Raw genomic sequence first — 12,579 nt, 5'->3', positions numbered from 1 at the left:
GGCTCACAAATATTTTTATCAGCTAATTCTTTTGCATTAAAAATGTACACATTTTTAAAAAGTTTCCATATAAGATGCACCTGCATATAAGATGCAGAATCTTTTTAAAAGGGAATTTAACAATTCATTGGAGCATTGTATATGCTGTATAATGGTTGCTACGATCAGGCAGTGCTGTGAGAACATTCATTCACCAGAAACCTCTTTATACTAGATCACAGAACAATGAGTGCTGATATTCATATAATGCTAGTAATAATACACACAAGCAAATCTATGTTTCACCAGAAAAGCATGGGCTTAAAAGCACCACTGAATCTATATCATACAAAGACAAAAGTGATATAAAAGGGACAAGAGAAAATGCTGTTAGAACATTTTATTGTTACGCTACTGCTTGCATATAACTATGTGTTTAATTATTTGCAAAGGGGTTAAACACATAAAGTCAGCCCCAGGGCAGCAATGCAAATTTGGGAGCTACATGAGCCAATGACAAGAGGCATATGTGTGTAGCCACCAATCACCAGCTAGCTTCTAGTAGTGCATTGCAGTTTCTGAGCCTACCTAGGTATGCATTTCAAAGAAAAATACTAAGGGAACAAAGTAAATTTTGATAATAAAAGTAAATTTAAAAGTCTATTAAAATCACATGCTCTGTCTGAATCAAGGAAGTGTAATCTTGATGTTCATATCCCTTTAAGCACAATTCACTACACTACAATAACAAATATAAATATCCCATGTTGCACAGTCACTCTACAAGCAGCCCTTTTTGAATACAAATGAAACAAATAGAAATAGGGAACTTATTATTATTAGATTTGGTTTTTCTTTGATACATCTAAAAGAAGTCATTATAATATGTATTACAGTTTTATTGCCTATGTTCACCAGTAGAGCTCTTCTTTTTCAAACACTGATTCTTTTTTTTCCCAGAGCTTCACAAATTCGTTCAAAATCTAGGAGCCAGCCCACAAATTTGAGAACAAGAAACTTTTGGCCCACCCTATGACATATAATATATATGGTACATTCATACACATACATGTATACACATACAAACACATGTATATATATATATATATATATATATATATATATATATATATATATATATATATATATATATATATATATATATATATATATAAAGTTCAAAGTAGACAAGCACTCCAGAAATCTTGAGTCACATGCCCGGGGTGCAACAGATAGGCATATAGAATATAAAGAAGAGTGCACTCGCCAGGACTTTTCAAAGTTTTTATTCCAAATATGTGGAAATAAAATATTTGGAATAAAAACTTTGAAAAGTCCTGGCGAGTGCACTCTTCTTTATATTATATATATATATATATATATATATATATATATATATATATATATATATATATATATATATATATATACTGAATTGTATTTCTTTGTGTACGTAGGTATGCATATATGTGAGTTTGTACACTCAAACACACCCATACATACATATACCAATACAATTATGGCACTCTCTAGCCAGCAAACAGTAATATTTAAAAGCAAAAATGGGAGAGTCAGTCGCATTTGGCGCAAGTTTAAGCCCAGGGGGATATTTATCAAAGGTCTGGCGGACCTGATCCGACAGTGCGGATCAGGTCCGCCAGACATCGCTGAATGCGGAGAGCAATACGCTCTCCGTATTCAGCATTGCACCAGCAGCTTTTGTGAGCTGCTGGTGCAACGCCGCCCCCTGCAGATTCGCAGACAATTGGCCTCCAGCAGGGAGGTGTCAATCAACCCGATCATACTTGATCGGGTTGAATTGCAGCGATGTCTGCTCAGAGCAGGCGTACAGGGTTATGGAGAAGCGGTCTTTAGACCGCTGCTTTATAACTGCTGTTTCTGGCGAGTCTGTAGGCTCGCCAGAAACACGGACCCTCAAGCTCCATCCGGAGCTTGATAAATGGGCCCCCAGGACCAGGTCAAGGTCTCTCCCCTCCTGCATGCTTTCAAACAAACTGAGAACCAACACTAGGGTGTCACAGGCCTCTGTAATTTTCCTGTAAGTATTCAGGGCTTTGGGGTTTACAGTGACTTGGTATGTGTACCTGTCCCTGTCTGAGAATGCGGTCGGTTTCTGTGTTTCACATACACAGGAACATAAATAGTAAATAAGACGTAAGGGATCTGCACTCTCTGTACAAAAAGAGTTTATTCAAAATGTGACGTTTCGGGAAGACTCTCCCCTTCCTCAAACTCTTTTTGTACAAGTCCAGAGAGTGTGGATTCCATACGGTTTATTTTTATATATATATTTATATATATATCTATAAAATGTATATATATATATATATATCTAAATCCAACAGAGCTCACTCTCACCACCCAGACAGCAACCAGGGTGCTGGCTAAAGTCTTCAATAGTTCCAAAAAATCATGCACTCACCGGAATTTTTAATGTGCTTTATTGTGCACAAATCATACAATCAAAATTCTGAATTTTGATTGTATGATTTGTGCACAATAAAGCACATTAAAAATTCCAGCGAGTGCATGCCTTTTTGGAAATATATATATATATAGATAGATAGATAGATAGATAGATAGATAGATAGATAGAGATACACAGTATATATATATATATATATATATATATATATATATAATTTATATATATACATAATTTAACACAAATTTGATTTAATATTGCATCATTTGTAAATATATATGTATATGCTGATATACATATACATATATATTTATGTTATTATGTGTGTATACACATATTAACACATACATACTGTATATATGTATATAAGCATATACATATAAATATTATTAAATAATAGCTTAAATTTTGTTTAAAAGTATCTATATAGCTGTAACATTTAAAAACCCTTACCCTGGAGTTTGATGGTATTATCCTACAGGAAAAAAATACACAATGAGCAATATTTGAATGAGGATATATATATATATATGAGATATGATGAGATGGTTCCTTTATATTCATGTTTTTGTATTTACCAGTAATTCCTTTGTTAGCTATGTGGGTTTATTCTTTGCATATGTATTCTGCCTACCCTGTGCACAACTTAAGCACTACAGCCACAGAACAGAAAATTCTTAGAATAATTTATCCTTGTAGTATCGATACCTGTTTCTGCAACTGAACGTTCATATTCAGAAACAATTTTTTTTCATTTGCTCTGGAGTAATTGGTAGGAAGACAGTTAAAGGGGGACAGATTGTGCAAGACTATTCATGTGTAGAATTTTGATTTTATTTAAAATGAATGTGGTAAACCTGGGGTCGACAAAACTAATAGAATTTCTGCGTTTACCTGCTGATCCATAGCTTTCAGTTGAGATTGTATGTCAGTCTGCAGTCAGTCTGTTGAATGAAATAATACTTTTAATATACAGAATGAGAATATCTTTTTTTTTACCCATAAAAAGCAAAGTAGAAAACAAAATGTTGCTCCCGTGTGTTGTATGTAGTAAGCCACTTTCATTGCTATAGAGCAATACATTTCTTTGCATATTAACAGTTTCCTATTTTTATTAGAAAGCATTTTTGTGTTTTATAGCATGTTGGTCTTTGTCCCTCATCACAGTGTCCCCTGCCCAATAAATGACCCAGTTTAGAAAATAAAACTGGGAATTGCCTAGACACACCGAGCCCAGCCCATAAAGGGACATACAACAGGTTGAGATATGTGCATATCCTAAAAGGGCTAATTAATTAAAAATAGTTTGCATAAGTTTTTTTTTTAAAATAAAAGTATTTTCAAATAATTTTCAAAAATAAGCAAAATGAATTACATAGCTAAGCTGCCTGAAGCAGCCAACTCCACCCCCCTTATCAGTGTTTAGACACAGGTATTGTATTTCAACTGAGTTCACAGCTTCTAGGCATGCTCCAGCAGATAATCCCTATGCATTTTTGCATTCTACCAAAATAACAATAGACATAGATACAGCCATAAAAGGAATTGTATGGGGGGAGTTAGAGTTTTACAATTCAGAAACTAAAAAGAAAGGGTTAATGGCGAGGCACTGCAGTATACATTTGCAGGTAAAGTAATTAAAGTACATATTATTATATTTTGTCTCTATCCTAACTTGTTTTATGTCCCTTTAAGGGTCCAATGATCTAAAGTTCTCTGGGCTGGTGAGATTCTTTAAAGGGACATGAATCAAATGTTTCTTTCATAATTCAGATAGTTTAATTTACTTCTATTATCAAACGTGCTTTGTTCTCCTATTATTTTTTGTCGAAGAGATATCTTGATAAGCAGCGTGCACATTTCTGCTGCACTACAGGACAGGAAATAGTGCTGCCATCTACTGTTCTTGCTAATGTTAAACACTGTTGCAAAACTGCTGCCATAAAGTGCTGCAGACATGTGTACACTCCTGAACTGACCTTCCTGCTTTTCAACAAAAGATAATAAAAAAAAGAAAATTTGATAGTAGAATTACATTAGAAAGTTGTTTAAAATTGTATGTTCTATCTGAATCATAAAAGGACATTTTTTAGGTTTTATGTCCCTTTAAGAATGCTCACTGATAATGCTATTTGTCTGGTGGATTTATCTAAAGCCACTTTTAGCTCTCTTGCTAAAGGGCGCATCTGAGAAGGAGAAAAAAAATGCACAATGAAAATCGTAATTTAAAAAAATCATAGAAATTAATAATTGAACCATTCACATAAAAATACAGAGGAAAAAAATGGTATTGGTAAAGGGACTTGAAACACTTTTTTTCTTTCATGATTCAGAGAAAGCTTTCCTATTTATCTCTGTTATCTTATTCATTTCCTTTGGGTGAGCCAATCACACAAAGCAGATCTATGTGTAGCCACCTATCAGCAGCTACTATATTTAGATATGCTTTTAAACAAAGGATATCAAGTGAATGAAGAAAATTAGATAATAGAAGTCAATTTAAAAGTTGTTTAAAATGGCATGCTCTTTCTAAGCCATAAAAGAACAAAAATTGGGTTTAATGTCCCTTTAAAGGGACACTTATCCCAATTTTTTTCTTTTGTGATTCAGATAGAGCATGCAATTTTAAGCAACTTTCTAATTTACTCCTATTATCAATTTTTCTTCGTTCTCTTGCTATCTTTATTTGAAAAAGAAGGCATCTAAGCTTTTTTGGGTTCAGTACTCTGGACAGCACTTTTTTATTGGTGGATGAATTTATCCACCAATCAGCAAGGACAACCCAGGTTGTTCACCAAAAATGCGCCGGCATCTAAACTTAAATTCTTGCATTTCAAATAAAGATACCAAGAGAATGAAGACAATTTGATAATAGGAGTAAATTAGAAAGTTGCTTAAAATTTCATGCTCTATCTGAATCACAAAAGAAAAAAATTGGGTTCTGTGTCCCTTTAAGGAAAGTGATATTATATTTATGCTGTGACAAAGTGTGAAATACCTGCACCTAGGAATATAAATCAAGCCAGACTAACCTAATTCATCTTAGATTTACAAGTCAAATATTGCCTAAATTGTGTTTCATTCTATATTTAATTTGTTTTATTTTCAGAGTTCAATCTGGCTCCTATCTAAGCACTGGTTGGTTTACCCTGATTCTTGCAATGGATGCCTGCTATGGAATTCATGTCTACGGAATGATAAATGACACTTACTGCAAGTAAGATCATACAAAATTATTTCTACTCATCTTCAATTCATCTTTGCATCGTAAATCCAAGAAACAAGTTGGTCAGCACTTCTGTTGCTGTTATTACTGTATTATATTATCATTGCATTCAAATGAAATATTGACCTTGTCAGCAACAAATGGTAAATACCAGTATATATATCACTTTTTACCAGAGAGATTTAGTTCCTTAGTTCCACTTCAGAAATCGTACTGAATAACTTGCAACTTCTTTTACATCTGTAGCAATATACTTGTGTGTTTGTAATATATATATATATATATATATATATATATATATATATATATATATATATATATAAAATGTGTGTGTGCCAACATATAATATATATATGCGTGTGTGCAGGGCCAGTGCTAGACTACCAATTAAACCTCCCCCCTCCCCTGCATATGAAAAGGCCCATTATACAAATAGTATGAAGTCTGTATACATCAGTATACATCTAAAACGTTGGGGCTTGGTTAGGAGTCTGAAAATCATCACAATTATATTAATAAACAAAACTATACATTTTTACAAAAACACAACCATATGTATGTGTGTGAGTGTACATATAATATATATATATATATATATATATATATATATATATATATATATATATATATATATATATATATATATATATATATATATATATATATATATATAAACACACATATGAACCTGATAGGGGTAGCATAAATTCACCACCCCCTCAGTAAATCATACAGTCTCAGTGTTAAATGTTGAAAAGATCTCCTGCTCAAGCTGCAACTGCACTCCCCTTTCCTGATTGGCCTAACTGTGCTGTCTGCCTTTTGGCAGCAGCACATAATACCAGGTAGTCAGTGGGAGGCAGAGGTTATGCAAGTTGTATCACACTTCTAAGATATTCTCAGCTAAAAAGCTACCAATATTAAAGTGAATGTAAATTTTGATGCTAAAGTGCCCGGTTTTTAAAAATTCAATTAAAAACAGGGGCACTTTAATTTATCAAAATTTACATTTCGCCCCTGTTGTGAAAAAAACTTACCTTTTAATCTTGACAGCAGCTCCAGCTTCCTCCACCCGTCGCAAAGCCTCTTCCTGGGTTTAAAATGAGGAATCAGGCTTCCTCCAATCACAGCTTGGAATCAGACACTGATTTCCTCGGGGGGGAAGCCATAATTGGAGGATGATCTATCCATCATTTCTGACATCAGAAATGGCTTGCAATGACCGGAGGAATCTGGAGCTGCTGTGAAGATTAAAAGATAAGTTTTTTTTCGCAACAGGAGTGAAATGTAAATTTTGATGAATTAAAGTGCCCCAGGCACTTTAGCATCAAAATTTACATTCACTTTAAAGCAATTTGTAGAAAAATCCTAAAATAGGAGCTCTTGCATAATTTCTACCCTTCCTCCCAAAACCTGCCCAGGAACCCCCAAAACTCTGACCAGAATTGTTCATCATTACCCCTAATAGCCCCACCCACACAGACCATCTGCTTGTTCCTGCACCATCCTTGTCCAGTATTCATCAAAAGCATGAAGCGTATAGTTATCATAGGTCAGCCATGGATAAATGAATTGCTTATGCATATACTGTACTTAAAAATGTCCATTTAAACCATGTTTGCAATGTTTATATTAAAGGGACAGTCTACACTAAAATTGTTATTGTTTAAAAAGACACATAATGCCTTTACTACCCATACCCCAGCTATGCACAACCATCATTGTTATATTAATATACTTTATAATATTTAAACCTCTAAATTTCTGCCTGTTTCTAAGTTACTACAGACAGCCTCTTATCAGATGCTTTTTATTATCTTTTCACAACAAGAGACTGCTAGTTCATGTGAGCCGTATATATAACATTTTGCTCTCTCCTGTGGAGTTGTGAAACACAGCACTAATTGGCTAAAATGCAAGTCAATAGATAAAAAAATAGTGATGTGATAAGGGGGCTGTCTGCAGAGGTTTAGATACAAGGTAATCACAGAGGTAAAAAGTATATTAATATAACTGTGCTGGTTATGCAAAACTGGGGAATGAGTAATAAAGGGATTATCTATCTTTTTTAACAATAAAAATTTTGGAGTTGACTTTCCCTTTAATGCTAGGTACACTTTGCAATGCAGTTATTGGCAAAATATGCTTAGCATCTATTTATGGAGATTTTTTTTTAAATGGTGACTGTCTGCACTAATGCACAATATTTATTTAACACATTAACTATTTTAGGATAAAGTTTGTGTGCTAAATAAGTAGCAGGCATCAGTGCAAACTGCTGCCGTATGAAAAAAAAATCCCATAAAAAATTGCCACAGCAACAAAGTAAAAATTATGGGAGAGCGAGTAGGAAGATCCCCCACCCCGGGAGTTGGGAAAGTCAGTCACCAGCCACAAAAAAGGGGTGTAGGAGAGCTGAAATCAGCCCTCACTCCCTCTCTCTCCCTCAGGATTAGAAAACCAGCAATGCCTCAGTATTTGCCTCTGGCCTGTATTCCGGTCTGGGACTGACAGTGACAGTGAGTAACATGCATCAATCAGCTAGTAACTCCTGCAATGCTCCCTGGTGAATCTGCCACCCAGAGTTCCCTCTTCTAAGTAGTTGCTGCCCACAGATTGTCTGTCAAGGTGCCAGGAATCAGACTGAGATGAGAAGTGCACAAATAATCACACCTTTATTAATAGCAAAAAATAATAAAAAAGTCCACAAGTCAAATAACAAGCCAGGAGTCAAAACCAGAGCTGGTAGTCAGACGAGCCGAGTCAGGAATCAAAGCAAATAGTCAGACGAGCTGGAATCAGGAACAAGGAAAACAGCAGAGTCAGGAACAAGCCAGGGATCAGGAACCAGGAAGGACGTCAGGCAGCCAGGTAATACCCAGGAACTCTCACAAACAGGTCTGAGACAACGCAAAGGCAAAGCATACTGAACAGAGGCCCTTTAAATAATAAGTGATGACATCACAATTCTCAGACTGCATCCTGTCTCACACGGATGATGCACACCAGTCAGGCCATAAAAGGAAGTGCAGGAAATGAGCAGCATCCCCCACAATGCACCATAGTCAGGAAGAGAGGTGAGTAAAATGGCTACCAGCAGCACATGGCAAACACAATAGGGTAATGGTAAGACGATTAAGACCCCTATAATCAATACATGGTCTTAACTCGCCACCCTTTTTCTTCACAAAGAAGAAGCCAGCCCCTGCAGGAGAGCAGGATTTGTGGACAGAGCATCGGCAACATACTCGTGCATAGCACAATTATCTGCAACAGACAGAGGGTACACCCGGCCCGAGGAGGAATGGCTCCGGGTTGCAGGTCTATGGCACAATCGTAAGACTGGTGAGGAGGCAACGTACCAGCACGCACCTTGTCAAACACGTCTAGGAACTCTCTGTACTTCTCTGGCAATTGAGATACCGAAGAAGTGCACAAGACTTTAACTGGTTTCCGAAGACAAGGGGAAATACATTGCGGGGACCATGACAAAATTTCGGACCTGCGCCAGTCAAGACTGGGATTGTGCTTTTGGAGCCAGAGATAACCCAGAACAACCGGAAAATGCGGAGAGTTTATCACCTGGAACTGGAGGGTTTCAAAATGGAGAGCCTCAACAGCCATGGACAACGTAGCAGTTTCGTGAGTAACGAGTGCGGGCTGAAGGGGCCTGCCATCAATGGCCTCAATAGCAAGTAGAACGGACCGAGGCAAAACAGGAATGGAGTGCCTTGATACAAAAGCACTGTCAATGAAATAGCCCACAGCACCTGAGTCAACAAGAGCCTGAGTCACTATGAAGGAGTCCACCCAGGAAAGGACCACTGTGACCAAAGGTTTCTCCTTAAGCGGTTCCGGGGGACAAGGATAAACCACCCAAGGTCTGCCCCCGACAGGACCTTAGGTGTGAGCGTTTCCCGGCCGTGTAGGACAAGACTTCAAAAGGTGGCCCTGTAACCCACAATAGAGGCAGAGCCCCTCCCTCCTCCTAAAGGCCCTCTCCGCCACGGAGAGACACGTGAATCCCAACTGCATCGGCTCAGCAGTACCTGGTGACTCGGGACCAGGAGGCATGGGAGGAGAGGTAGGCATGGGTGGGAACAAACACGTAGGAGACAGCGGAACAGGAGGCTTCCGAAAGCGCTCCTTGAAAGAGGGCCTTTCTCTGAGTCTGATATCAATTAGGATAAAAAAAAGACACTAATGCCTCAAGATCCTCTGGTAAATCTCTGGCAGCAACTTCATCTTTAATCGCATCAGAGAGCCCATGAAAGAAGGCAGCAACAAGGGCTTCATTGTTCCAACCTACCTCTGCGGCAAGCGCACGGAACTCAATAGCATACTAAGCAACAGATCTTGTACCTTGCTGAATGGACACGAGTCGTTTAGCAGCAGAGGAGGAGCGAGACGGAATATCAAATACCCTTCGAAAGGAGGCCACAAATTCAGGGTAATTTGAAATCACAGGTTTATTAGTCTCCCACAAGGGATTAGCCCAGGCAAGAGCTGTGTCAGAGAGTAACGAGATGAGAAATCCCACCTTAGCTCTGTCAGAAGGAAACACCTGAGGTAACATCTCAAAGTAAATGCCCACCTGGTTCAAAAACCCTCTGCACTGAATAGGATCGCCTCCATATTGCTGAGGTAGAGGTGCAGACCCGGACATGCTCCTGGTAGGCATAGGTGCAGCAGCGGAAACAGGAGCAGCCATAACTTGTGGGACACTTTGGTCCAAATGTGCAGTGTGAGTCAGCAGGGTTTGCAGGGCTAGTGCAAATTGATCCAAGCGGTGATCCTGTACATCCATCCTGGAAATGATGGCAGGTAAAGGTGGATAATTAGCAGCATCAGGATTCATGGCCTTTGCGTAATGTCAGGGTGCCAGGAATCAGACTGAGATGAGAAGTGCAAAAATAATCACACCTTTATTAATAGCAAAAAATAATAAAAAAGTCCACAAGTCAAATAACAAGCCAGGAGTCAAAACCAGAGCTGGTAGTCAGACGAGCCGAGTCAGGAGCCAAAGCGAATAGTGACGAGCCAGAATCAGGAACAAGGTTAACAGCAGAGTCAGGAACAAGCCAGGGATCAGGAACCAGGAAGGACGTCAGGCAGCCAGGTAATACACAGGAACTCTCACAAACAGGTCTGAGACAATGCAAAGGCAAAGCATACTGAACAGAGGCCTTTTAAATAATAAGTGATGACATCACAATTCTGAAACTGCATCCTGTCTCACACGGATGATGCACACCAGTCAGGCCATAAAAGGAAGTGCAGGAAATGAGCAGCATCTCCCACAATGCACCATAGTCAGGAAGAGAGGTGAGTAAAATGGCTGCCAGCAGCACATGGCAAACACAATAGGGAAAAAACCCTGACATTGTCACAGAGAGTGCTTCTCTTACACTAACACTGGCTCAAGACACGCCCCCATAAGGCTGATATGATAGCTGCCTCACCTGGGGCTTTTTCATGATTGGCCTAATTACATATGACCCCTGACCTGTCAGGCAGTGGGTCCACGCTCCATCCAGCACCATCTAAGCGGTTACGCAGTCAAGGGAGGCTGAGCTTGTCTCTGTTTCTCTCTCTGTATTTGCAACAAAGTTCAGAACACTTGGTGAGTTTTTTATTATTTTCATTTCACTTTCTCATTACTTTCTTTTTTCTTTTCATAACATGTGAGGCTCTGCGTCCCCTGACTGCACGTCCCTTATCTCTATATTAGGGAGACTTGTTACAATGCAAAATGAAAGCACTACATACCTAGATATACATTTTCTATGCAATTAATTTAATAATATATATGCTGGATTTATATAGGGCAGGCACTGTAAGTGCTGCAAAATTATCCGTTAATTTATCTTTTCCTGTAGGGTTACATTTTGATTCATTTAATTTAATACATCTATACTTTCTTAATGGCAAAGAATGATTAAAGGAACATGAAAACCAATTTTTTTTTCATGATTTAGAAAGAGCAAGCAATTTAAAACAACTTTTTAATTTACTTCTGTTATCTAATTTGCTTCATTCTCTTCTTGATATGCTTTGCTGAAAAGCATATCTAGATATGCTCAGTAGCTGCTAATTGGTAGATGCACATAGATGCCTCATGTGATTGGCTCACCCATGTGCATTGCTATTTCTTCAACAAAGGATATCTAAAGAATGAAGAAAATAATTAATTTAGAAAGTTATTTAAAATTATATTCTCTACCTGAATCATGAAATCATTTTTTTGGGTTTACTGTCCCTTTAACTTCTTGCTTAGGAAAATGACAAGCAGCACATTGATTTTATATATCTTCTGGGAATTGGAAAGTGTGCAGCTATTTATGGTATCTTATATAATTTACAGTCATAAAGCACAAACCCAATATCCATACTGTACATCTTTACCAAAATGGTAACACGTTTTCTTGTGATTATAAAGCATAGTGCAAACTATTTATTAAAGGCGATAAATCATTTACGTTTTACAGAGCTTTTTACAATAATGGTATAGAACTTTAGATACTGTACATAATAAAAAGGTTTGATAGAGTAAATATGAAAGAAAGAACAGTTATTTAATTCACTATAATATCTAATCCCAGCTGCATATAACGTTATAATCATCAAGTAATTCAACAAAATGTGCTTATTTATTTGTTATAAAATTAAGTAAATTGTTTAAGAAACATCTAACAATTTTATGCTTCCTTGTAAAAATGAATGAACTATACAGTTATTAGAATGTTTACACTTTATCAAAATAGCTATAAATTGACATTGTAATGATAAAATTAGATGCTCATATTCATCTGAGTATATGATATTTGCATTAATGATTAGATAGGTACATTCATTTTTGTACCAATGCTAAAATTAACACATTTTTTACAATTTTGTCAGAAACACAACCCTTTAACGACAACAAATG

The 12,579-nt window shown here is 37.1% G+C and overlaps 1 protein-coding gene and 1 long non-coding RNA gene across 2 annotated transcripts in view; one reads left to right on the top strand and one right to left on the bottom strand.

Annotated features, from left to right (window-relative positions):
* ST6GALNAC3 (ST6 N-acetylgalactosaminide alpha-2,6-sialyltransferase 3) overlaps positions 1–12,579 on the top strand; it is an 849,023-nt gene that overhangs the window by 797,084 nt on the left and 39,360 nt on the right. The window contains exon 4 of the mRNA XM_053693340.1: positions 5,535–5,642. Within this exon, the coding sequence (XP_053549315.1) occupies positions 5,535–5,642 (108 nt within the window). The remainder of the gene's footprint in view (positions 1–5,534; positions 5,643–12,579) is intronic.
* Positions 1–12,579, bottom strand: part of LOC128640890 (uncharacterized) — a 324,854-nt gene that overhangs the window by 282,003 nt on the left and 30,272 nt on the right. Inside the window, exon 2 of the long non-coding RNA XR_008399409.1 lies at positions 3,320–3,369. This is a non-coding gene — a long non-coding RNA (uncharacterized LOC128640890). The remainder of the gene's footprint in view (positions 1–3,319; positions 3,370–12,579) is intronic.

This window comes from Bombina bombina, chromosome 10 (genome assembly GCF_027579735.1).
Source record: "Bombina bombina isolate aBomBom1 chromosome 10, aBomBom1.pri, whole genome shotgun sequence".
Lineage (NCBI taxonomy): Eukaryota > Metazoa > Chordata > Amphibia > Anura > Bombinatoridae > Bombina > Bombina bombina.
Note: the sequence above shows the minus strand (reverse complement) of the source record. Positions and strands in the feature narration are given on the sequence as shown.